Source organism: Drosophila elegans, unplaced genomic scaffold, assembly GCF_018152505.1.
Source record: "Drosophila elegans isolate 14027-0461.03 unplaced genomic scaffold, ASM1815250v1 contig_814, whole genome shotgun sequence".
In the NCBI taxonomy this organism is placed as follows: Eukaryota; Metazoa; Arthropoda; class Insecta; order Diptera; family Drosophilidae; genus Drosophila; species Drosophila elegans.
In genome coordinates this window covers 17,880,954-17,902,234 of record NW_024546167.1, presented here as the reverse complement: position 1 = coordinate 17,902,234, position 21,281 = coordinate 17,880,954, and the positions used below count along the sequence as shown (strand labels likewise).

At 39.2% G+C, this 21,281-nt stretch overlaps 7 protein-coding genes across 9 annotated transcripts; 3 read left to right on the top strand and 4 right to left on the bottom strand.

Moving 5' to 3' along the window:
• Window positions 1–566: 566 nt before the first annotated feature.
• On the bottom strand, window positions 567–6,701 carry LOC108147953 (protein transport protein Sec24C). The gene is made up of 7 exons (XM_017274742.2): window positions 6,124–6,701; window positions 4,518–5,483; window positions 3,999–4,458; window positions 3,817–3,932; window positions 2,586–3,453; window positions 1,727–2,517; window positions 567–1,661 (listed from the first exon to the last, which is right to left on the bottom strand). The coding sequence occupies exons 1-7, from the start codon at window positions 6,376–6,378 to the stop codon at window positions 1,521–1,523; spliced, it is 3,597 nt and encodes a 1,198-aa protein (XP_017130231.1). The 5' UTR covers window positions 6,379–6,701; the 3' UTR covers window positions 567–1,520.
• A 184-nt stretch (window positions 6,702–6,885) lies between these two features.
• On the bottom strand, window positions 6,886–8,012 carry LOC108147872 (endonuclease G, mitochondrial). Of its 2 annotated transcripts, none has more exons than XM_017274629.2 (2): window positions 7,748–8,012; window positions 6,886–7,690 (listed from the first exon to the last, which is right to left on the bottom strand). In XM_017274629.2, exons 1-2 carry the CDS (start codon window positions 7,910–7,912, stop codon window positions 6,920–6,922), a joined length of 936 nt encoding a protein of 311 aa, XP_017130118.1. In that variant the 5' UTR covers window positions 7,913–8,012; the 3' UTR covers window positions 6,886–6,919. The 2 variants fall into 2 exon arrangements, with proteins under 2 accessions (XP_017130118.1, XP_041566480.1); XM_041710546.1 differs by having other exon boundaries at window positions 7,560–7,676.
• Window positions 8,013–8,527: 515 nt separating this feature from the next.
• On the top strand, window positions 8,528–9,409 carry LOC108147829 (trypsin beta-like). The gene has a single exon (XM_017274584.2). It carries the CDS (start codon window positions 8,583–8,585, stop codon window positions 9,342–9,344), a length of 762 nt encoding a protein of 253 aa, XP_017130073.1. The 5' UTR covers window positions 8,528–8,582; the 3' UTR covers window positions 9,345–9,409.
• A 115-nt stretch (window positions 9,410–9,524) lies between these two features.
• LOC108147828 (endonuclease G, mitochondrial) lies at window positions 9,525–10,944 on the bottom strand. 2 transcript variants are annotated; one of them, XM_017274583.2, is made up of 2 exons: window positions 10,766–10,944; window positions 9,525–10,392 (listed from the first exon to the last, which is right to left on the bottom strand). In XM_017274583.2, the coding sequence occupies exons 1-2, from the start codon at window positions 10,937–10,939 to the stop codon at window positions 9,610–9,612; spliced, it is 957 nt and encodes a 318-aa protein (XP_017130072.1). In that variant the 5' UTR covers window positions 10,940–10,944; the 3' UTR covers window positions 9,525–9,609. The 2 variants fall into 2 exon arrangements, with proteins under 2 accessions (XP_017130072.1, XP_041566479.1); XM_041710545.1 differs by having other exon boundaries at window positions 9,525–10,377.
• A 122-nt stretch (window positions 10,945–11,066) lies between these two features.
• Window positions 11,067–12,796, bottom strand: LOC108147874 (endonuclease G, mitochondrial). Its single transcript, XM_017274632.2, has 2 exons — window positions 12,518–12,796; window positions 11,067–11,860 (listed from the first exon to the last, which is right to left on the bottom strand). The coding sequence occupies exons 1-2, from the start codon at window positions 12,671–12,673 to the stop codon at window positions 11,096–11,098; spliced, it is 921 nt and encodes a 306-aa protein (XP_017130121.1). The 5' UTR covers window positions 12,674–12,796; the 3' UTR covers window positions 11,067–11,095.
• A 2,111-nt stretch (window positions 12,797–14,907) lies between these two features.
• LOC108148054 (phospholipase A1 VesT1.02) lies at window positions 14,908–17,711 on the top strand. Its single transcript, XM_017274906.2, has 3 exons — window positions 14,908–15,168; window positions 15,598–15,850; window positions 16,840–17,711. The coding sequence occupies exons 1-3, from the start codon at window positions 15,099–15,101 to the stop codon at window positions 17,639–17,641; spliced, it is 1,125 nt and encodes a 374-aa protein (XP_017130395.1). The 5' UTR covers window positions 14,908–15,098; the 3' UTR covers window positions 17,642–17,711.
• Window positions 17,712–17,821: 110 nt separating this feature from the next.
• LOC108147896 (putative protein TPRXL) lies at window positions 17,822–19,664 on the top strand. Its single transcript, XM_041710478.1, has 2 exons — window positions 17,822–19,515; window positions 19,567–19,664. Exon 1 carries the CDS (start codon window positions 18,427–18,429, stop codon window positions 18,997–18,999), a length of 573 nt encoding a protein of 190 aa, XP_041566412.1. The 5' UTR covers window positions 17,822–18,426; the 3' UTR covers window positions 19,000–19,515; window positions 19,567–19,664.
• The last annotated feature ends 1,617 nt before the right edge of the window (window positions 19,665–21,281 follow it).

The window sequence follows — 21,281 nt, the reverse complement described above, 5'->3', positions numbered from 1 at the left end:
AAATAGAGTTTAGCTGATTATAATGGAGAATTCTAAGCTGCAGCATTGTTTTTGTAATTATATATCTAACACTAATTGTAAGCGCCAACAAAAAACTCTGCAAAAAGTCTGGGCAAGCTGAGTGCAAATGTCTTTTGTCAAATATCCTACATATATTTTAAATTCCGCTTTATTATTGTGTGTTTATCTGTCACGTATATTCGAGCCCAACCCATTTACTTGATTGCGCGACGAAAATTAGTTTCAAACGTTTCTCGAGATCCGCAATTTTTAACTTAGTTCGAAGATAGTTTAAAACATAAGTAATGCAACATCCCACACGAACAGACAGACAAATTCACACGGAGGGACATTCAATCTAGGCAATGTTTTAATTTAAATTGTTATTGAATTTCGGGAACATTGAAGTTGAAAAACCTTTTTCTAACTGCTATAAGAAAAATAAAGAACGACGAGAAGGTACATCAGAAAACAAAAAATTATGTAAATGTAACATGTGCACGTCAAATAATAATAATTCTTAGATATTTAAAGGCCTAATAAAACATAATACAAGTATAAATATATAATGATGCGAAATTGTAAATTTTTATTGAAATTTCGGGTAATCTTAAGTGGTAAACGAATGACAACTATGAAAAGGGAACGAAAGTTTGCTTAAATATACTACAACAAAAAGTTATACTGGCTAGAAACATTATCTTATGTTTTATTTTATTTTTCCCCATTTAAAAGAAAAACAATTTTTCATTTCGCTTTTTAATTAAGAGTTTTTATTCCGTTTTTCGTTCTCAATAAATTTTTTCGTTTGCCACAGTTTTGGTTCTCCATTCGATAGTAGGAATGGGGCAATATACCATATAAGTCGAATAATTCTCACACGAAACATTTAGGTTATAATATAATAATCGTTCAATGACATAAAGTATGATAAAAAGCAGGGCGCATCGCACATGTTATTGCAAAAATACATTTAAATTATCATCATTTAGGCCAAAAAAGGATGTACACAAAGTAGTGCTCTTATGCTAACCAATATAATCATCTAGTAGTTTTCAACTGTGGGAAATTTGCAAGTAATTTGTAATAACATTTAAACATATTTATGGAATTGATAAGAGAATAATTTTTGCTAAGTAATTTCGCAGTTGCCTCGTTTAACAAATGTTTCATATTAAGAGTAGCGTTCAAAAAATACATATAAATATATATATATATATATCATAAAAAGTAAAACAATGCAAAAATGTGAAAACTTTAATAAAATTAATGGAAGAATTGATACGTTCGAAATGATAACCAATAATTAATATATATGTATATGTATTTTTATGTAAATATAATTGAAGTTCATCCAGCTGTCCCAGATCCAGATCCAGATCCAGCTCCAGATCCCTTTGCTCCTTTTACTTGCCGAGGCGACTGCGCATGGACGAGAGGCGACGCATCCGAGCCCTGTTTTGGGAATAGCTGTCCGCCCACCGCTGCTCGGGCTTGTATGTGCCGGAGTAGCCGGCGTGCTAACTCAGCAGATCCTTGATCTCCTTGTGCATGTGACATAGGAAATCCACGTAGCTGGCCGAGCCATCCGTGCCCCGATCCTCGACGAGGAAGTGCCGGAAAACGCTCTCCAGCTTGTCGTTTTGCCGCAACCAGGTGATCTGAAGTCAATATATATAAAATATGTTACAAATTGCATAACAGAAAAGCAAACCAAAATACACACCCTCATGTATCGCGATCGCTCCTTCATAATCTGCTCCAGAATGCCGTGTATGCGCTTGGCCAGCGGCGTCTCCGGCACGATGTTGAACCGCTCCAAGGCAAGCTGTTGCAGTCCCTGGACGCCAAAGACAGCCTGCACAAAGTTTGGCGAGAGTGACTGGCCCAGCCAGACGAATAGGTGCACTCCGTTCTCCAGAATATAGGCGCCATCCTCCTGCGTCTTTTCGTGCGTGCAGCGAACGGGAGTCGGCAGATCCGTCTCCTCGGGCACCACATTGTGGATGGGAATGAAACGGGGATACAGATAGCTGACGGACTGATTCAGATCCATGGACAGGATAAACTGAATGACATATGATCGATCGTCCAGCGTCATGTCCGATCCACCGGAAATGGCGTCGTTTTTGAGCAGACACGAGGCGTACAGTGGCAACAGCTTGAGGCACTCGGGTAGGATGAGCTGGCCGGCGGAGGTGGGCGAGGTGCAGTGCTTGCGATAGCAGGCGAGGATCTGGGCCGATCGATGGATCAGGTTGTCCTTCACCTGCTTGGGCGAATGCTCCATCAGTTTGAAGCAGGCCTGTTTGGCGAAGAACAGCATCATGGCGTCCAAGTCGCAGCTCTTAAAGACATCCGCAATGGTGGTGGTCACCCGCAATGCCAGGTTCAGGACACGCAGACGCCGTTGTCCGCTGCACGAGGTATACAACAGGGCCACCTGAAGGTACACATTCTCCTCCGGCGGCAGCTTGTCGTCGTGCTTGATCTCAATGCTCACCGACTTGCTGGCATCTGTAGCACATAAGGAAATCAATTTAAATGATGTGCTTCAATTTAAATCAGAGCCTCAGATTACTTACCAATGCTAGCCAGCTCCACATCCGTTGTGTTGGACATGAAGAAGTGGCCAAAGAACTCGGTGGGTCGAATGCCCGCCGATGTGCGCACACGCATCACCGCATCGAAGGCAATCGGTCGCGATACGTTCTTAATGATATCCTCGATCAGTCGCTTGCCATCCACGTCCGCCTGGAAGTAGGTGTACTTGAAGACCTCGCCACCAGTCAACCGGGCGACCTGTCCAATGGTGGCCAAGTCAATGTAGGCATTGTTGAACACGAACAAATCCACTGAGCAGCCCTGCTGGACGCACTCCTGGCCCAATTGATTGTAGACCGTGGTCTGCGGTGTGAGTACGGTCTTCTCCTTATCCGTGCCCAGAAGTTTGCGGTCGTCGCGGTTCTTCAGTTTGCCCGGTGCCTCAGCAATGGGCAGCGTGGAGTTGAACACCAGCAGCTTTCCAGCTGCATTCGATGCCTTGAGAGCTTCCAAGCCAGCCTGAATGGCTGGATACAGAATCGTCTCCGTTTCCTTGGTATCGGCAAACATGCGAGGTATCTCCTCCATCAGAGCATCGATTACAGCTGCCGACTCTTCCGGATGGCACAGGAATCCATCGAGCAGGGGCATGAACATCTCCTGCACATCGCCCACCACCATCATTTGCGGCTGGGCCAGACTGCTCTTGATGTTGTAGAAATGCACGGTGCTGTTGTACGTGATGAAACCCACACGCACTTTGGATTTATCCTGACCCTGGTCCACAGGCAAATGCTTGAGTATATTCTTGATTTGGCCACAAAGCAGATGAACCAGACCCGACTTCACTGTGTTGTACGAGACGTCGATGATGAAAATGAAGGCGGGAACCTCCGGGGGCGTGTTGTTCTGTGGGTGTGGAAAGAAAATACGGGGGCTTGAAATGTGTACGAAACTTAGGTTTCTCTAAAAATAAATGTTCCAACAATAAAGAATGAAAAAATACATAAAAGAATTGACATTATGCAGATATATACGGCGTAAACAAAAATATAGGCCATATGTTGACCATATTTTTTGGAAAAACTATTTTTAAAAGCAACAAACATTTTTTTCTTTAAGAAATTACTTCCTAGTACTTTACTTATTTCAAATTTCTGAATGTGGTATTTAATATATCATATTATATATTTGTTTTAATTCTAAAACATTTTTTTGTATATATAATACATCAATTTAGCTTAATTCCTTCATTTGTATTTTTATGCTTACCCGGCAGTAGTCCTTTGTGGCCAGGAATTCGTAGGTGCCCAGCAGCAGCTCAGGTCGCTCATGCTTGTCCACTCGCTGTCCAGTGTGATCCAGATGCTGGTAGTAGTCCGGATGAACTGCAAGGTATATATATATATATACAATGTGATCCTTTCCGACGCTTTCCCTTTATAAATACTCACCCTCCGAGGTCACCTTGCACATGAGGCACTGGAACCGCCGGCCAGCATCCACGAACTGCATGTTGGGCGACATGTAAGCCTTACATCTGTTGCAACGGATGGGTCCCATGTCGCCGAAGTTCACGATCGGTGGCTCCATTTCGCCCTCAGCAGTCCTGGCCAAAGGAGAGATGTTCAGCGTGAAGGGCAGCGCCGTGGTCTTGAGAAGATCTCCGGTATTGGGGATGGAGTAGAGCGAAGCGCGCAGGAAGCGCGGCGAAGAGTTGCCCTGGTCATGGACCACGAATTTGGTGGTCACCAATGGAGGCAGCAAACCAGGCTGATTGGTTACAAAGGGTCCGCCAGCCAGACGTTGGTTCTCAACCATCACCTGGATGGGATTGGGCATCTGGTCGGGATCCAGGCGACGTGGCTGCGGTGCCTGCTGATACATGTTACCTGCCCCTGGCATTGGAGGTTGCTAAAAGAAATCAAAGATTAATTAGTTGGAAAACCTTTTAAAACCGACATTATACTCACATTAAAGCCAGGACGTCCTGGCTGACCTGGAAAGCCGCCACCTGGCTGCGGTGGATAGCCTGGCGCTCCGGCCTGCTGTCCCGGCTGTGGTGGATATCCTGGCATGGGCTGTTGGCCCGGCTGCGGAGGATAGCCCTGCTGCTGACCTGGATAGCCCGCTTGTGGGGCCCCGAATTGTGGCGGAGCTGCTGCTGCTGCTGCCTGCTGTCCTGGATGCAGTGGTGGTGGTGGTGCTCCTGGGAAGCCTCCGCCGGTAGCCTGTCCTGGGTAGCCACCTGGATAGCCGCCTGCTTGGGGTGCTCCATAAGCAGCTCCCGGTTGCGTTTGCGGTGGAAAACCAGGCTGCTGTGGGGGAAATCCCGACTGCTGTGGTGGTAAACCCGGTTGCTGCAGTGGCGGAATTCCTTGCTGCTGCTGCTGCTGCTGCTGGGACGGCAGTCCAGGTTGCGTGTAAGTGGGCGGGGCCGATCCAGGGGGAAGCTGGGGTTGTCCCGGTCGTGAACTGGGCACTCCAAAGGGACCGGCAGCAGTCTGGGATGTGGGAATCTGACCGGGAAGTGGTGGTTGCCCGGGCAGAGGTGGCTGAGCTGAAGAACCTGCTCCCGGCACCGGAGGCTGACCGGGCGTTGCAGTTTTCGGAGGCGGCATATGCGGCAATCCCGCCAAACTGGCGCTGTTCAAGCTCATCTGATTGATCCCACTGGCCACGCTTTGTGGTGTGCTGCTGGGCGGAAGTGCTCCGTTGACATAGCCACCAGTACTAACCGGCGGTGGGGCGCCGAATGCAGCATTGTTGTTGTTGGTCGGAGGTGGTGCCGCATTAGCGTTGAACTGATTGAAACCGGTTGGCGGAGGTCCACCAGCAGCAGCAGCAGCAGTGGGGGGAGCTCCTTGTGGGAGTGGTGGCTTCAGGGGATTGACGCCACCTCCTCCACCCACACTCAAACCGCCCATTGACGTGGCCAACTGAAAAAGAGATTTGTTTTAAGTAATTTCAATGGGCTTCTCTTATCAACTAACTCAGCTTCCACTCTTCTATTATGAAATCACGCATGACCTCTTTTAGTAAATGAAGTATTGAATGCTTATCAGGCGAAATTGTTATAATTTTTCTTGTCTTAGCTTAAAAGGTGTTCTGTAGGAAGCTCTCTTGACGATTCCTTTTTATAGAAGCCACACTTTGCACAACATGCCAATTGGGTTCAAGTATTTTTATTAAAAGGTCAAGTGGAGCAGTTATTGGAAATCTAAATTTCTAACAGTCAGTTTTAAAAATATTGTAAACTATTTATACCAAATATAATTTAAATGTTTATAAGAAATACGAAATCTTTTTATATAGAATTCAATCAAAACAGAAGCAATGGATCGTAAGATATAAGAATGTAGCTTTTTTGATCGTATAAACAAAATTATTAGATTGTGGATTTTAAGAAAAATCTAGTCCTTATGCTATATATATTATAGCTATATGTTTCCATCAGAATAAGTCTACTATAATTAATATGATAGCATTGAGAATTTCATAAAAAATTGCTTGGATTACGGGTACTATCATCAAATCCTAGTCTAAATCCTGAACTTGAGCACTATGTAGATGATTCACCTGCTGTTGGTAGTTGCCATTGAGGTAAGACTGTGGTGCCGCTGATGATGTTGGTGGTGGTGCTCCATACTGTGGTTGTTGTTGCTGCTGCGGCGGAGGCAGTTGTTGTTGTTGTGGTGCTTGCTGCTGTTGTTGTTGTTGCTGTTGCTGCTGCTGTGGTGGTGGCCAACATCCGGACATCGGCGGAGGAGCCCCAAACTGAGGCTGTTGCTGCTGGAACTGCGTGGGCGGTGCCCCGTACATATTGGGATTCATTTCTTGGCCGTATTAATCACCCGTAATAACAAAGTAAGGGCTAAACAGCTAAATCACCAAACAACTTTCACGCGAATCGGAGAGAAAACACAGGTTGGCTCAAAGTTCGCCACTGCAATTTGGCAATTACGGGTACTGCTCGGCCGGATTCCTGACCACTAACTCCTCGCTTTGGGCCACTCGGTGTTGACCACAACTCTCGATGGCCGCGGCGCACGAGTCGCTGGTTGAAAAACAAAAATAATTTCGAGCTAAACGAACTTCCACGTCAGTTCCCCAATTCGATTTTTTTGCTCTTTCTGCTGCCACGTAAACAGCGCTGTTTTCCAACACTGTCAGCGAGCGGCACGGTTGCTATCGGTCAATCGATAGCTATGTTAGGAATGTTAACAGCGCGGCTGTTAGCTAACAGTTGCAAGTGGTGTATGTTGAGAAGGTTACTTACCACAATGAAGTGACGTCACAAAAGCAAATAATATAAATAAGTTAGTTAAAAGAAATCTGAAATCAAGGAATTTGAAATACTTCACATATTTCCTTATTAATATATTTTGGATTTTAATAACTCAAACATTTTCAAACCCCCTTGTTTCTTTTCATTATTAAATTGCAGACCCGTAAAGCGTTCAATATCGTCAATTTTTGCCCGGTGATCACTTAACTTGCCACCCACCAAACGACTGTTTTTGATAATATAACCCTCCACAAAAGAATACAGCACAGGAACACGGGACTCCACGATCAGGACCTTGAAATAATGCGAGGGAACGGGCATTGGAGTCCAATCGAACACCTCATATTTCATGGACCATTTGCCATTCTCATGACAGGAAGGCATGTAAATCGGTCCAGTGTACGTATACACTGAGCCAAATTCCTGAGCCTTTGTGGACACATATTTCTCCAGGTCGTTCCATAAACGCCCCTTGAAAGCCTTACAGATCTTCGTCGCACCGCAGCTCAGTACATAGACGTCATTATAGCGGAGATTCAAAGTGCTATAGCCGCCCTCGTCGGACCCAATTTTTTTGTAATCCCCCCGGATATGCTCACAAATCCATTTGGGGGCATTGGTGCACATATCCTGCGCAACAATGTAGTCCTTGTGGACATACAAGTTCTCTATGCTGGGCAGTCCGTATTTTACTAAGTCCAGCAGATCAGTTGAAGTGACTGAATCCGTTTTAAGCATCAGAGCAGCGCTAACAAAATCAAACATAGGTGATACTATCAACTCTCTCAATTTGCCAGCCAAGGAAGTGGAATCCTTCCATAATCGGGTTTCAAAATCGGGTTTCCTAAAGGTGCAGAGCTTTTAAAAATATAAGAAATATCTACATATACATTTAATCGTAATATCAACAATTACCATGGGATACAACTTATGACGATGATGGTAAACATAAGGATCCCTTCGAATATGCTGGAAAAGTAGCCATATGGACGCCTCTTGCTGAACAAGGGCCCCGCATACAAATCCGATTATTCCCGCCAGAGCACACAAAACCCACTGATGACCTCGCCATTCGTCCATGGACGTATTTTGGAGTTACAAAAATTTGGTCTAAAGTTGTTACTTAACAAACATCAATTATAATTTTTACACGAGTCTGAGTTTTTGATAAGAAGCCTACTACATAAATTTACTCAATTTAAAAATACACTTTACACTATTAGAATGAATATTACATTAATTAAATGATTTAACATTGACTGAATGTGGAAAATAAAATATTTTTCTATTTGTTTTAAATACATTATGCTCAAGTTTAAAATAAAATACATTTTTAAATCAACTTTAAAATATGGAAATCCAAGTAAGAAAATATTCCTTACCAGGGGCAATACTATAAATAAACGTACAATATTACAAAACTTAAAAATGTGAAATGGAATGTTAATAGAAAGAATATCTAGAAACTTCTTGGCCATATTAAGTTCGAAAAAGTTTGCTTTAGAAATTACTTTTTATCTAGACAAAAAGCAGTTCCATTTAATTGATGCTTTTTTTAAGAACTTAAGTTTAAGCTTAGCTAATTGAAAAAATATTTTAAGTTCTTAACTAAGTTTCACTGACTTTCAAATCATTTAACATACCTTTTGTTTATTTTTAAACGACGGAATGCAACTTGCCGAAGTATAACTTGTATAAAAGAGTGGATGATATAGCTTTTCATCAGTAATCCCTTCAACTCCAGTTCGAGATGTTCATTCAGTGGATTTTCCTGATCTCCAGCGCCACCCTGATCTCCAGCGCCACCCTGATATCCTCCAAATGGATTCCGGAACGCATCGTAGGAGGTCACTTGGTGTCGATTGAATCGGTTCCCTGGCAGGCTTCCCTCCTAAAAGAAGACGAACATTATTGCGGCGCGGTCATCTATAGTGAGACAGTAGTTTTGACAGCAGCTCACTGTGTCAGAGACCCATCGCCTTCTCTTTACTCCGTAAGAGTGGGCTCATCGAGTTCTATAATCGGAGGTCAAGTGGTGAAGGCATTGCGTGTCCTAAAACATGACAAATATGGTCAGCCTTTTCAATACTCCAATGACATAGCAGTGATCCAACTTCAATGCAGTCTTCAAATGGGAGTTGGTGTGAGTTCCATCCCACTGGCCGATAGTTCTCCGCGACTAGGATCTTCAGTCTCAGTTTCTGGATGGGGAAAGATCGGATTATTCAAGGGGGGTTCTGAGCTTCTACTTGGGACCACAGTGGCTATTGTGAATCAGAAAGCCTGCCAAAAATCCCACTTCGGACGAGTTTCCAAGGACATGATTTGTGCCGCTGCTTTGGGAAAAGATTCCTGCGGCGGGGACTCAGGAGGTCCTTTAGTATCCAGTGGCAAACTGGTCGGCCTTGTCTCCTTTGGGGGACTTATCTGTGCTAATCCCTTTCGCCCTGGTGTCTATGCTAATGTGGCTGAGCTCAAGCCTTGGATCTTAAGGACTATTCAAAGCCTTTGAAGCAGCCAGAATACACTCTACTATTTAAAAAAAAAAAGAGTGAATAAAAAAAAGGCTTAAAAAAATGTGATTGGTTTTTTTTACAGAAAGGTTTAGACTTAGACAATAACAAGAAAGAAGCTTCTGTCCTTTGGTTTTTATTTAGTTTTCAAATAATTTAAAACATTTTTTTTGTCTATTTTTTTCTTGTCTATTACTTGATTTACTAGTGATTGAAATATTTTTTAAATTTGTCAAATTTTGTTATAAAAATAGAATTTTAAATTCAACCAAATTCCCGAAACACCTGCGATTCGCTGGGATAATTACTTCCAAAAATAGCACTTCTCCTCAATCCATCAAAGAACTTAAGACCCGCGTAGTGCTCAATTTCCCGGATATCGCAGAGGAATGATCGAAGTGGCAGATTATCGGGTATTGCAGCATTAGGTAGAACATAGCCCTCCATATAGGGTTTTCCAAGTTGGAGTGTTGATTCCACCATAATGACCTTGAAAAAGTGCGTTGGCACTGCAACCATATTCTGTCCAATCATTTCATACTCCACGGCCAATTTGCCACCTGATCTTTGTTTGGGTTTATAAAGAGGACCTGTGCAAACGTAAACCGAACCAAATCGTTGGACCAGATTGCGAACATATCTCTCCAGATTGTTCCAAGCCCCGCGATTGAAACCCTGTCCAATCTGGGGTGCTATATTCGTTAGGAAAAAAGTATCCTGGCAGTGATTCTGTTGCAAATGATGATTTCCGGCAGCTGCCAAGTGCCCACGATCGAATCCCGATCTCCGATAGTCGGTCAACTCTGATCGAAAGTTAGAGGGCACACTCATATCTGGTTGATAGGGATTCCGCCCACGTCCACCTCGATTTGAGTGGATGTTGTCCAGCTGGAGATGCTCACATACCCAATGGGCCACTCGATTTCGGCGATCGTAGGATAGCACAAAGTCACTATAAAGTCGTAAATCATCCAGACCCGGAAATCCGTACTTCATGATTTGGCTCATTCGGTGATCGGCATTAGCTTGGTTCTCAAAGAAACAAAACTTTAAATATATTAAAAAAAGATACAATAATAAAAATGTGGAATAATATAAATACATAAAGAATAAACTAAAACCAACATCATAAAATATGAAATAATAATATTAAATGCTATCCGCATTATATTCCATGATTTCAAATTAAAATAGTTGAATGAATGCCGAAAATATTAGATTTTAAACGAGTGCTATTTTTTTAAATACATTATATATAAGATTACCATGGTTTAAATTTTATTTAAATTTTTAGATAATAAAATTTCGTCTGAATAACCTTATAATACTTAAATCTCTAAAGACCGCAATATATGAAAACCAAAGCAAATTATATTTAAATTGAGTGTGAAATACGTGTTTGGGGGTTGTTTTTGCTTACCACTTCATAAATTTTGGGGCCGACATAGTAGGCATAGGGATCCTTTTGTATTATTTCCTGCAATCGCCTTTTGGCATCCTTGTGCTGGAAATACATTCCACCCACGAAGGAAGCACATAATGCAGTCATTCCCAGGACGAAACCCAATCCCAGGAAATGCCATTTTCTGTCCATATAAATAAATCAACCTGTGGACCTAAACATAAAATTGTGAATTGTACTTCAAGGCTAACATTATTTTCTTTTCAATAAAACGCAATAATATAAAATGCAATAATTTAGTTTAAAAGACACAATGGGCTACGTATCAAAACATTTATTTATTTTATATTACTTGGTCGGAAGATTGACTATTGTACTGCATACTGGACAATTTACTGGGGTTATTACTGAATTGCCTATAGAACTGGTTATTTGGGTGTTGATAAAGTTGCGATCAAGTCCCTCGAAAAAGCGTAAACCTGTGACATTTTCTATATCCCGGATATCGCTGAGGAGGGTCTTCAGGTCAACATTATTGTTTAATGGAGTGTTGGGCATCACATACGCCTCCGCGTAGGGCGTGGCATCGCCCTCGAATTTAGGATCAATGACCAGGACCTTGAAGAAATGCGTCGGCACCGCCACCATTGTTCTCCCCTCTGTTTGGAACTCCACAAACCAACTATTTGACTTCATCTCACGGGGTAAATAAATGGATCCGGTGTAAGCATATACGGTTCCATGTTTCTGACTCATGTCAGTGACATACTGAAGCAATCGATTCCAAACGGTAAGATTAAATCCTCTTTTCAAAAAAGGTTTTATATTTGATAAGAAAAATATTCTGGATGCCTCCGACTGGCTAAAAGCTCCAATTGTCGTCAAAGATGAGGGATCCCCAAAGCTCATCCGATTCGATATATCCACCCTCTCACACATCCACTGCACGGCCGAGTTTTGACGATCGAACGAGGTCACAAAGTCGAAGGTTTCATTAAGACTAATGTCATTTGTGCTAGGGAAGCCATACTTCATTATACCGCCCAACTTGTGACAGTCGTCGGGTTCAACAGTGAATTCCTTACTGTCGGCTCTCACAGTGAAGATTCCGAGCTAAAAAAAAGGGATTTTATTATATAATATTTTAATAATACTATCATTAAGATAAGGTATAGAGTAGTATTTGTAAAATCAAATATAAAATAAAAAGTGTATGAGATATATTCTTAGATTTCCAGCTAAAAAATATATATTATGTTTAATAATTTATTTTCCTAAGCTCAGCTTAAGGCCTAAGGATAATTTATAGCTAAATTTCTAGTTCGGATGTATATTATACTTACATTGCAGCCGAATTAAATTAAATTAATAATATATTTTCCCAAGTAAATAAAAGCTTAACACTAAAATATAGTAAGAAGTCGTGTTCCTAAAATTAAATATAAAATAAAAAGTGTATGAGATCTATTCTTATTTTATTTTAGTACTTATATGAAATATAATTACTTAACAAAAATTGATGTTTATTAAGGAAGGAGCAGCATTTGAAGAATCAAATTTGAAATAACAAGTTTATGAGATCCATTCAAACTGTATATACATACATCTAACAAAATGTACTTTTACTTATTAAGAGTCTTAAGAAGATATTTTTATAAGAGTTGAGGCATTATTTTAGTGCTACTGAAAAATATTAATTTAAAATCTGATATCCTTAAACAAAGGATTTTTAGTATGAATATAATACCTAGCTTATATATATTTCCTTACCAATCCGTAGAGTTTCCTTCGGATGAAATAGGCATGTGGGTTGCGTTGCTCCAATCGTCGTATATTTCGCATCACATCGATGTGTTGATAATAGGCGCCCAATGCAAAAAAGGAACCGGCAGTGGCCAAGATGCCAAGAATGCCTCTTAATGGCATTTCGATCCATCAAAGTTCTTAACTACGAAAATTTAAAGCTTCAAAGTACATGGAGATTTGGAAAAAACTTAAATTATTTGTTGTGTGTGTGTAGTAAATAAATCCTATGAGTTGTGTATAAAAACTAACTTTGTTGGGCATTTAATTTGAAAATGGCACCCCGAAACCTGACTTTTCCTGCAGTTAATCTTAAAGTTTTCGTGTCCGAGTTCAACCTTGACTGCACTTGCCAACTGCATTAAGTCAATAGAAAAAGTTGCAGTCATCGTCGTAGAGAGTCGAAAACTAAAAAGTCCTTAAGACAAAACATCCCCCATTCTAGTTTTCTGCCCCCTTTGAACTGGGAACCACATAATAAGCGTTTTTGGGGATATGCCTGAGTAAACCAAAAGCGGCGTCAAAAGATTTATTCTCAAAATCTCGCCGTACTTTGTTATGGTTAAAAATGTTATTTGTGGATTTACAGTTTTTCTGTTTTTGGCCAGAAAACTTTTCCCCCACAGAAACTTTGAGCGGTGAAGTGATGGAAAAGTGGAAAGGAATTATTGCGGTGGATGAGAAGCGTTTGCTTATTTAGGAAATGGCTTGTGATTGTTAAATATTTTAAAACTTTTTTAACATTCTAAAAGTGAAAACGTTATAGCTGGAGTGTAAAAGGAACTAGAAAGTAACATTTAAAATTTTGAAATATATTCCGTATAGTTATAGGAATTTAAATTCAATAATTGCAAATAACAAATTAAAAACTGAAAAAAATATATAGTAAATTTAATTGTTTTACATAATTTGAAATATTTAACCCATTTCAAACTCAAACAACAAATGGGACACATTTTAAATTTAATATTTTCCAATTAATTAAAATAATTTTATTTTGAGATTCATGGTATTCAATGTAATGATTTTATAATTCAATTAAGTATTGAACCCGACACATGACAAAAATTTTAAATAAAAGTGCTGTAAATTTGTTTGTTAAGGGAATCCTTAATTTGATTTCCACTCCAGCCATAATGTTACGACTCCACATTCGTTTTCCATTTGAGTTAGCCGGGAGGCAGTGCCAATTAATTTCCATCATCTAATTGGTGGTTGGCCAATTTATTGGCATCGAGGGGGAAAGTCCTGCACCTCAGTTCAGTTTGCATATTGATTGATGCCTGGAGGTCTTTTTGCCAATTTAAGGTGCATACCTTCGCCAAGGGTTTGAGTTTCGTTTCCCTTCTGCGGATTTTGTAATCAACAAGGCTCGCCCAAATTTGCATAATTAAAACGTTTTCATGTGGCTCAGGTGAAAAACCAGGAACTGCCACGCCCCCCGCCGAACGCCTCCAATTTTCCCAGTTTCTTTGGCAACCCAAAAATTGACTTGCTAAGTGAGTGAAAATTTGTCGCCTCATTTGAGTTTGGTTTAATGAATTATGCACTCGGGGCTGCTTAATTAAGCGAGTTTCGAATGTGATTAGGGCCAGGCAATTAGCCGATAGGACTGAACATTTTCGGGATCTGCGATAATCATTTGCTGACTGACAGCCATAAAAATGCTGCCCCAGGATTTGAAAAACCAAAATCATTACGACGCGCCTTTTTTCTTCCTTTTTGATTGTACAGCAGGTCAACTTAATGGGGTAATTAACTGGGTTATCTGGGTTAGAAAGGGTGAAGCGGTTAACGTTTTATGTGTTTTTTACTCGACAAATAACTGAAACATGTGCCGGGGGTGGTTAATTATCTCCAGGAGGAATTAAAACTAAAAAAGGTTTAGTTTACGATTGTTTTGTTATTTTGGAGAATTTTTATAAAACACAAAAATCAAATAAGGCTAATTGATTTGTGAACAAATTTAAGTTAAAATATGGCAACAAAAATTAACAGTATTTTTGCTTGTGCTTGTAATACAAATAATATAGAATGATTTGTAAACTTTTTTAACCATTTTATTATAATTATAATTTTTGTTTTCTTATAAATAAACCTGTTAATTACCACAGACAATATTTTTTTATTTATTTTTTTTCAAGTTCATACGTTATTAGTCATTTCCATCTTGGTGGACGATCGTCATTAGGAATTAACACTTTTGCTGCTGGCGCTGCTCCCCAATAATTAACGCGATCTTTAAGGAAAGAGAATGGGAAGAGAGCAGACATGAGGTCGCCGTTGCCACGCTCTACAATTCCGAAAGTCGAACTCGTACCGCTCGACGATCGTCAGCCGGAGTTTTTTTTCGTTTGCCAGTTAGTTGGGCACGCACCATTGGGCTGGTCAGATCAGCAGCTCGCTGTCCGCCGGAGAGCAAATCTATAACGGTAGAAATCAGATCGGTTCGGATCGTATCGGAACGGTCATCGCACGCATTGGAACTTCTCAACTACTCACTCACTCAATCGGTCAGAAGCCCCAAGGGAGATCTCTTCGAATAACCATGATCTCGCAGTTGGGTCGAATTAGCATTATTAGTGCGGTACTATTAACATTAGTGGCCTTCGTAATTGGTGAGAAATAAACAAATTTAAAAGCTCCTATTGAAGATGTGTAAATAAATTAAAAAGGTTGCTAATTATTGCCTGTAATAGCTAATAATAATAGAATGGCTTACATAAATTTAACTTGCTCCACATAAACGCGTTCCAATGAAATAAGTACTTATTACAATTTCTTATAAAAAAGGTGTCTAATTATTGCCAACAATAGCTAACAATAATAAAATGATTTACATAAATTTAACTTGTTCCATAAGTACTAAATAAAAGGTCTTATAGAATGTGAAAATAAATTAAATAGGTATAATGTTTATTATATTGAAAAGCCCATTTATATTAACTATGTTTATGAGATGTTTAATTAATGATTAACAATGATTTTTCTATTAAACCCAAAAACCAACACTCTAATTGTATAACATAATTTATTATTATCTCCAGCTGGCAGTTCCGAAAAAACCGAACTCGATCCCAATGCCAACTGCAACTTTACCCTAGTCAAGAAAAAGACTTTGGGAGTGGACCCCTCGTTTTGGAAGAAGTTATTCACGCATTTGGTACCATTTACCAGTTCGAGAAGTAAAATGCAGTTCATACTTTTCAAGCGCGATTTTGCGGATTGCGGAAAAGAATTGTTCATTGGCGATTCGGAAAATCTCAAGAACTCGGGCTTCGATGCACGTCACCAAACGAGGTAAGGGGGATTTCCTAAAAGATTAACGGCATCAGATTGCAAATCGAATGGGGAACTTTTTTTTAAGGGAAGTGATTGTGCAACAGTCAATTTGTTTGTATTCAACAGTGGGATAATTGTTCGAAAAAGCTGTTCAAACTTGTTGACACTTATCAATTGGCAGTGTATTCAGTATTCCTATTCAATTGGTGCTACGTTACAGACCAACTAATTAATAAGAGAGGAAAACACCAGTCTAATGAAAAGAACCAAAACAAATATTTGCTTTATTCTCTTGCCAAATAATTTAATTTTTATATTTCGCGACTATCACGAAAACTGGTTTGTCTGCTTTATATTTACATTTTTCGCTGAGCTTTCGTTTGGGTTATCGCGTTTTGAGTCATTGCCATTTGACTGACACTTGAATAATTGGCAATTAACAATTAATATATATTAAAAACAGTACACTTGATAATTGCAAAATTGGTATGCGCTACGCCAATGTTTATGGTAAAAATGATAAGATAACAGGAGGAATTGATGATTTGCCTGAGATAAGATCTGTTTATTTTGAGGGGCATTCATATTTACAGTTTCAGTCAAAATATTAGTGGCATGTTTGCCTAAAATGGGTAATATTATTTTTCATTTACTGTTTTTTATTTCTCCGTATTTTATTTAATTTTAAGGATGAGAAATTAATGATTTGCATTAGATAAGATCTTTTTATTTTGAGGGGAAATCATACTTACAATTTCACAATATTAGTTGCACTTTTCTAAAATGGGTAATATTATTTTAAACTCAATGTTCTACAGGTTTTGAAGCTCTTTATTTTTTAGTCACATTTTATTTCTGTTTAAAATGGCAAATGCCACAATATAATAATATTGTTATTCTTAGTCAGCTCTTAAATAATTAAAAGCTAAACAGTACATGTAATTTTGCAATGTTGTTCTTCGTTTTTAACAAAGTCGCTTCATTGTATTTGTTTCCTCTTTTTTTAGAATTGTTATCCACGGCTGGATGAGTCAAAGCAAGGGTTCCCATATAAGAAAGATTAAGAATGCATATCTGAGCCTTACGAATCCGGGAATCAATGGTGAGCCCGCCCGTTATGAGGACTTCAATGTGATTGTATGCGACTGGAGCAAGATTTCGACGAATGTGAATTATTACGAGGTGGCCAAGACGGTGGAGGATATGGGTGCTCTGCTGGCGGATATGGTGCGATTTCTTAACCAGGAGGCCAACATGCATTTCGATGATGTCTACATAATTGGGCACTCGTTGGGAGCCCAAATCGCTGGCAGTGCTGGCAAACAGATAATGCCATATCGTTTTAACACAATTTATGCCTTGGATCCAGCGGGTCCTCAGTTCCGCGATAAAAGCGATGAGTATCGAATCGATGCCAGTGATGCCTCCTATGTGGAATCCATTCAAACCAGCGTTAGTTTCGGTTTCGAGAAGCCCGTGGGACATGCTACCTTCTATCCGAACTATGGAAAAAATCAGAAAAAGTGCTATGTATATGGCTGTTCGCACAAAAGATCCCATGACTATTTCATAGAGACCCTAACGAGTCCGGCGGGATTTTGGGGTCCCCGTTGCGAGCGTCATGACGATGGCACCTGGGTTCTCCTGCTGAGCGAAGGTGAATTCCGGATGGGTGGAGAGCCCTCGATTCCGAAGAATGGAACCTTCTATGTGAAGACCTACTCAAAGCCACCCTATGCGATGGGCCATCGGTGGCAAACGGAACCACCGCCACGGGAGGACGAGGATGAGAACTCCACAGAAGAGTAGTTTAAGATCTAAGATTTAATCTTTGCAAAACTGTGAATAAACAAGAGTGAGATAATGTACTAAAACTTAATTATGGTGATTCTTTCTTCCATTTGAATTTTAAAATCTGTTTCTAGATAAAACTTTACCATGCCTGATTTTCCATTTTTCCAAGATTATTAATACATTTATAAAAAGGAGTACCCTGAAAAATTATTTATTTTTAGACGATTTTAAACGGTTTACGATTCTCCCTTTCATTTGAATTTTAAAACCTTTTCAAAAAGCTTTTAATTCAAGCGCTCACATTAATTTAGCTGTCCTTATTTCCATTTTTTTTCTAAGATTAGAATAACCATTTTTTTCTTTGAATTTTTCATAGCATTATACAAAATTTGTTAATAAGATTATTTAATTTTAAACAATTTAATAGAGGTTATATTTTCTGGAACTGGGAAACTTCTTATTTACACAATTATTCTTATCTTTATTTCCCTGCAAAAACGTGAGCCAATTAAATTCTATGTCAAAAGTATTAACAAAGAAATACAAACAAGAGATTGTATAATTCTTGGAAATTCCAATTTGTATTGTAACAGTTGAAATATGTATAAAAGCTCCATGAGCAGCAAAAGGTTTACCCATTCTTTTGTCAATTCTTAACTTAAAATGTTCGGAGCTCAAAGTGTGTGTTTTTATTTCGTAGTTTTTCTTGCCTTGGTCGCGGCCCGGCCCAAATTGGAATCAAGATCTTTAAAAAAAAATCCTAAACAGGATTATAATAATAGGTTACATGAGTTGACATAATGCCACTTTTAGGCACTAAAGCAAAAACCTCTACCGAAACTCAATCATCCTCTGAAGTAACTAGCGAAATCCCCAGAATAGTTTCTTCTGAGGTTACCACCGAAGCTCCATTATCCTCAACAACAAATAGGGAGAAAGGCAGCACCAAATTAAGAACAGAACCACCCAAAACCACGCAGACTACTAAGGTCACCACCCGAAAATCCACTACCACGACAAATAAAAATGCATCCAAAAGGCCAAATGATGAAATGAGCACCACTGTCGAGGTCACCACTGATGGTTCACCATCTTCAAGTACCAAAACACCTCAAAGCTCCAGCGAACAGACTACTGAGGTCACCACCGAGAAATCCAGCAGTACAACAAGTCAATTAACCACTGAATCAAATGAAGACTCAGAAGAATCAGATGAAGATTCAGAAGAATCAGATGAAGATTCAGAAGAATCAGATGAAGATTATTACAGTGAAGGAGAGGATTATTATAATGAAAACTACAATGATTATAACTATGTTTCCTGCGAAGACTATGCCTACAATGATAATTGCTATGACTATTACTCTTATTAGACAAAAAATCATTTTAATTTTTGTCAAAATGAAATAAGATCGAATATGAAATATAACTGAAATGGCTTTAAAAAAGCATTAGTGGAATTTTATTCGAAAAAGTGCATCATTATCATCACAAAGTTTTTACAGTTTTTTAAGAGCTTTTATTCTTAAAATTTTTCATATTATACATTTTTAAAGTTAAAATGTTCACATATTATTTGAGGAAGATTATTATGCTGAATACTATGATTATAATATTTATTTTTCCTTCAAAAACTACAACAATTACAAATATTTCTTAAACAAAATATCATTTTAATTTTTGTCAAAACGGAATAAAATCGAATTTAAAATTTAACTAAAATTTTAAAATAGGCAAAAATGATGTTGTGTTTTCTATATATCCTTGCGTTTTTTACCCTTCTGATAACTATAAAAGCTCTACCCATACCCAAAGCGCCTATAGAAATGGCATTGGTCACCGAACCCGACATGGACTATCCTGACGTTGATCTTTGGGAGAATTAAGTGGTATGTCTTGTTTTCCCAACTAAAATTCCTTATTAAATGGTTTAGTTTCAGAACATACTCTACTGCTTCTTTTCCCGCTGCATTTCATCCCGGTTGGCCGCATATTTGGAACAAAAATTTTAATTAAAACAAAAAATATGTTACCTAAATTGTTGTTGCTGCATCTGGGGCCATAGAATGCTGTACAAAATTGCAGTGTTTTTGGGGCCAGAGGCCGCGGCGAAGCGAGTTGTTGTTAATGCATTTACCCGGCTTAATTAGTTGAGATTTTACATTATTCATACGCCACGTGTGACCAGCGGCCACCCACTTGACGCCCACCCAGTGTGCTGATATGCCTGCCGTCTCCTTCTTTTCCTGACAGCATCATAATTTTCACTTAATTAAAGTTGTCGTTGTTGTGGGTGCTGAGTTTGAGGTAAGTCCGCACTCGGGTATAAAGTTAGAAGGAAGTGGTAAATACATGTGTGTATACTCTAAAGTTTTAGCACTTAATTTAATTTAATTCTAGCTGCGATAGTTTGGGAATGTTTGGATGGTAGTTTTAAGTTCATGTCTATGTTAAACGAAAATGAAAATTAATTTTGAGAGAGAGAGAAAGCTTGTTGTTAAACATTTTATGGGTTTAACAAATAATGGAAAAATTCAAAAAAAAAAAACTTAAAAAAATAACTTTTAAAATAAATAATAACTTTTTTAAATAAAATAATAATTTTGCTGATTGGTTTTTGAAAGTTTATTTTAAATAAATGTAATTGTGCTTTACAAAGCACGATGCATACCTTAATTCAAATATAATGAAAATACATGTGAATTTAATTTCTCTCGAATTTTGCTTTAAGTCAAAATCATCTCCGGGCAACTTCATAAAGTTGACAAGCCAAGACAATTAAAGTTTGACATAATCCATTGATTGGCTTAATAAATATCCCAGCTCACTTATCGTAATTGTTGTCTTAAATTGACAGAATGACGGCCATGCCGAATGGCAGCCACAGGAATAATCTTTTCAGGTATGTTGAATCTCAGGTGGGAAAATGTTTTCACTTAAATTTTATGCAAAATCATTTATCCTTTTTCCGTTTCCTTGAAATAGTTGCCCACCTTCGATTTAACCCGAAATGGTTTCTTTCGATTGATGATTGTGAGTTTGTGTGTGTGAATACCCGAGGGCACAATATTTGCCCTGCCCCAGTGAATTTGATTATTTAAATTTCCCCATTCGTTTTCATGGCATATAAATTATTTATGAGCCGTATGTGTGGACGCTGGCATTTCCATTATGGCATTCTAATTAAGGCAGCCCACACAGAATGTCTCCCAAGTTCATAGTTATACCCAAAGTAACTGATGACCAAAGGACTTTTCAGACACCCCTTCAAAAATTCACTGGAAAATTCAAGAGCCAAGAATGTCGAACGTAACCTTTTTCGTTGACGGCCTGAAGACCAATTTGTCGCCCAGAAATGGACCGTGTGAAAGCCTGAGAGTGCCATAACTTTGCTGATGTGTTGGGTGTTGAGATTGTCGCCCGGGAAGCAAGGGGAAATCCCCCGGAAACCCCTGGAAAAGCCAAAGAAAGAAAGGAAAAATTAAAACGAAATCAGGTTTCGTTTTGCGGGTGGCGAAAAGGTTACAAAAGATATCCTGGCAAATGAGTACGATACGAAGGCGATGACAATGACTTACATTGCTGGCAAAAAAGGAGCAGAAGCAAAAGGACCTCCCACTCGTTAAAGTTCATGTGCACACGCACTTAGGTCAGC

Bases quoted from the DNA above. Each gene is read 5' to 3' on its own strand.
- LOC108148054 (XM_017274906.2), top strand. From the start codon at position 15,099: ATGATCTCGCAGTTGGGTCGAATTAGCATTATTAGTGCGGTACTATTA. The intron at 15,169-15,597 runs GTGAGAAATAAA...TATTATCTCCAG, and splicing joins ATTAGTGGCCTTCGTAATTG to CTGGCAGTTCCGAAAAAACC. The intron at 15,851-16,839 runs GTAAGGGGGATT...CTCTTTTTTTAG, and splicing joins GATGCACGTCACCAAACGAG to AATTGTTATCCACGGCTGGA.
- LOC108147896 (XM_041710478.1), top strand. From the start codon at position 18,427: ATGCCACTTTTAGGCACTAAAGCAAAAACCTCTACCGAAACTCAATCA.
- LOC108147872 (XM_017274629.2), bottom strand. From the start codon at position 7,912: ATGGACGAATGGCGAGGTCATCAGTGGGTTTTGTGTGCTCTGGCGGGA. The intron at 7,691-7,747 runs GTAATTGTTGAT...TATTTTTAAAAG, and splicing joins GTCATAAGTTGTATCCCATG to CTCTGCACCTTTAGGAAACC.
- LOC108147953 (XM_017274742.2), bottom strand. From the start codon at position 6,378: ATGAATCCCAATATGTACGGGGCACCGCCCACGCAGTTCCAGCAGCAA. The intron at 4,459-4,517 runs GTGAGTATAATG...GATTTCTTTTAG, and splicing joins CAGGACGTCCTGGCTTTAAT to CAACCTCCAATGCCAGGGGC. The intron at 2,518-2,585 runs GTAAGTAATCTG...TATGTGCTACAG, and splicing joins TGTGGAGCTGGCTAGCATTG to ATGCCAGCAAGTCGGTGAGC.
- LOC108147829 (XM_017274584.2), top strand. From the start codon at position 8,583: ATGTTCATTCAGTGGATTTTCCTGATCTCCAGCGCCACCCTGATCTCC.
- LOC108147828 (XM_017274583.2), bottom strand. From the start codon at position 10,939: ATGGACAGAAAATGGCATTTCCTGGGATTGGGTTTCGTCCTGGGAATG. The intron at 10,393-10,765 runs GTAAGCAAAAAC...ATATATTTAAAG, and splicing joins GCCCCAAAATTTATGAAGTG to TTTTGTTTCTTTGAGAACCA.
- LOC108147874 (XM_017274632.2), bottom strand. From the start codon at position 12,673: ATGCCATTAAGAGGCATTCTTGGCATCTTGGCCACTGCCGGTTCCTTT. The intron at 11,861-12,517 runs GTAAGGAAATAT...CCTTTTTTTTAG, and splicing joins GAAGGAAACTCTACGGATTG to CTCGGAATCTTCACTGTGAG.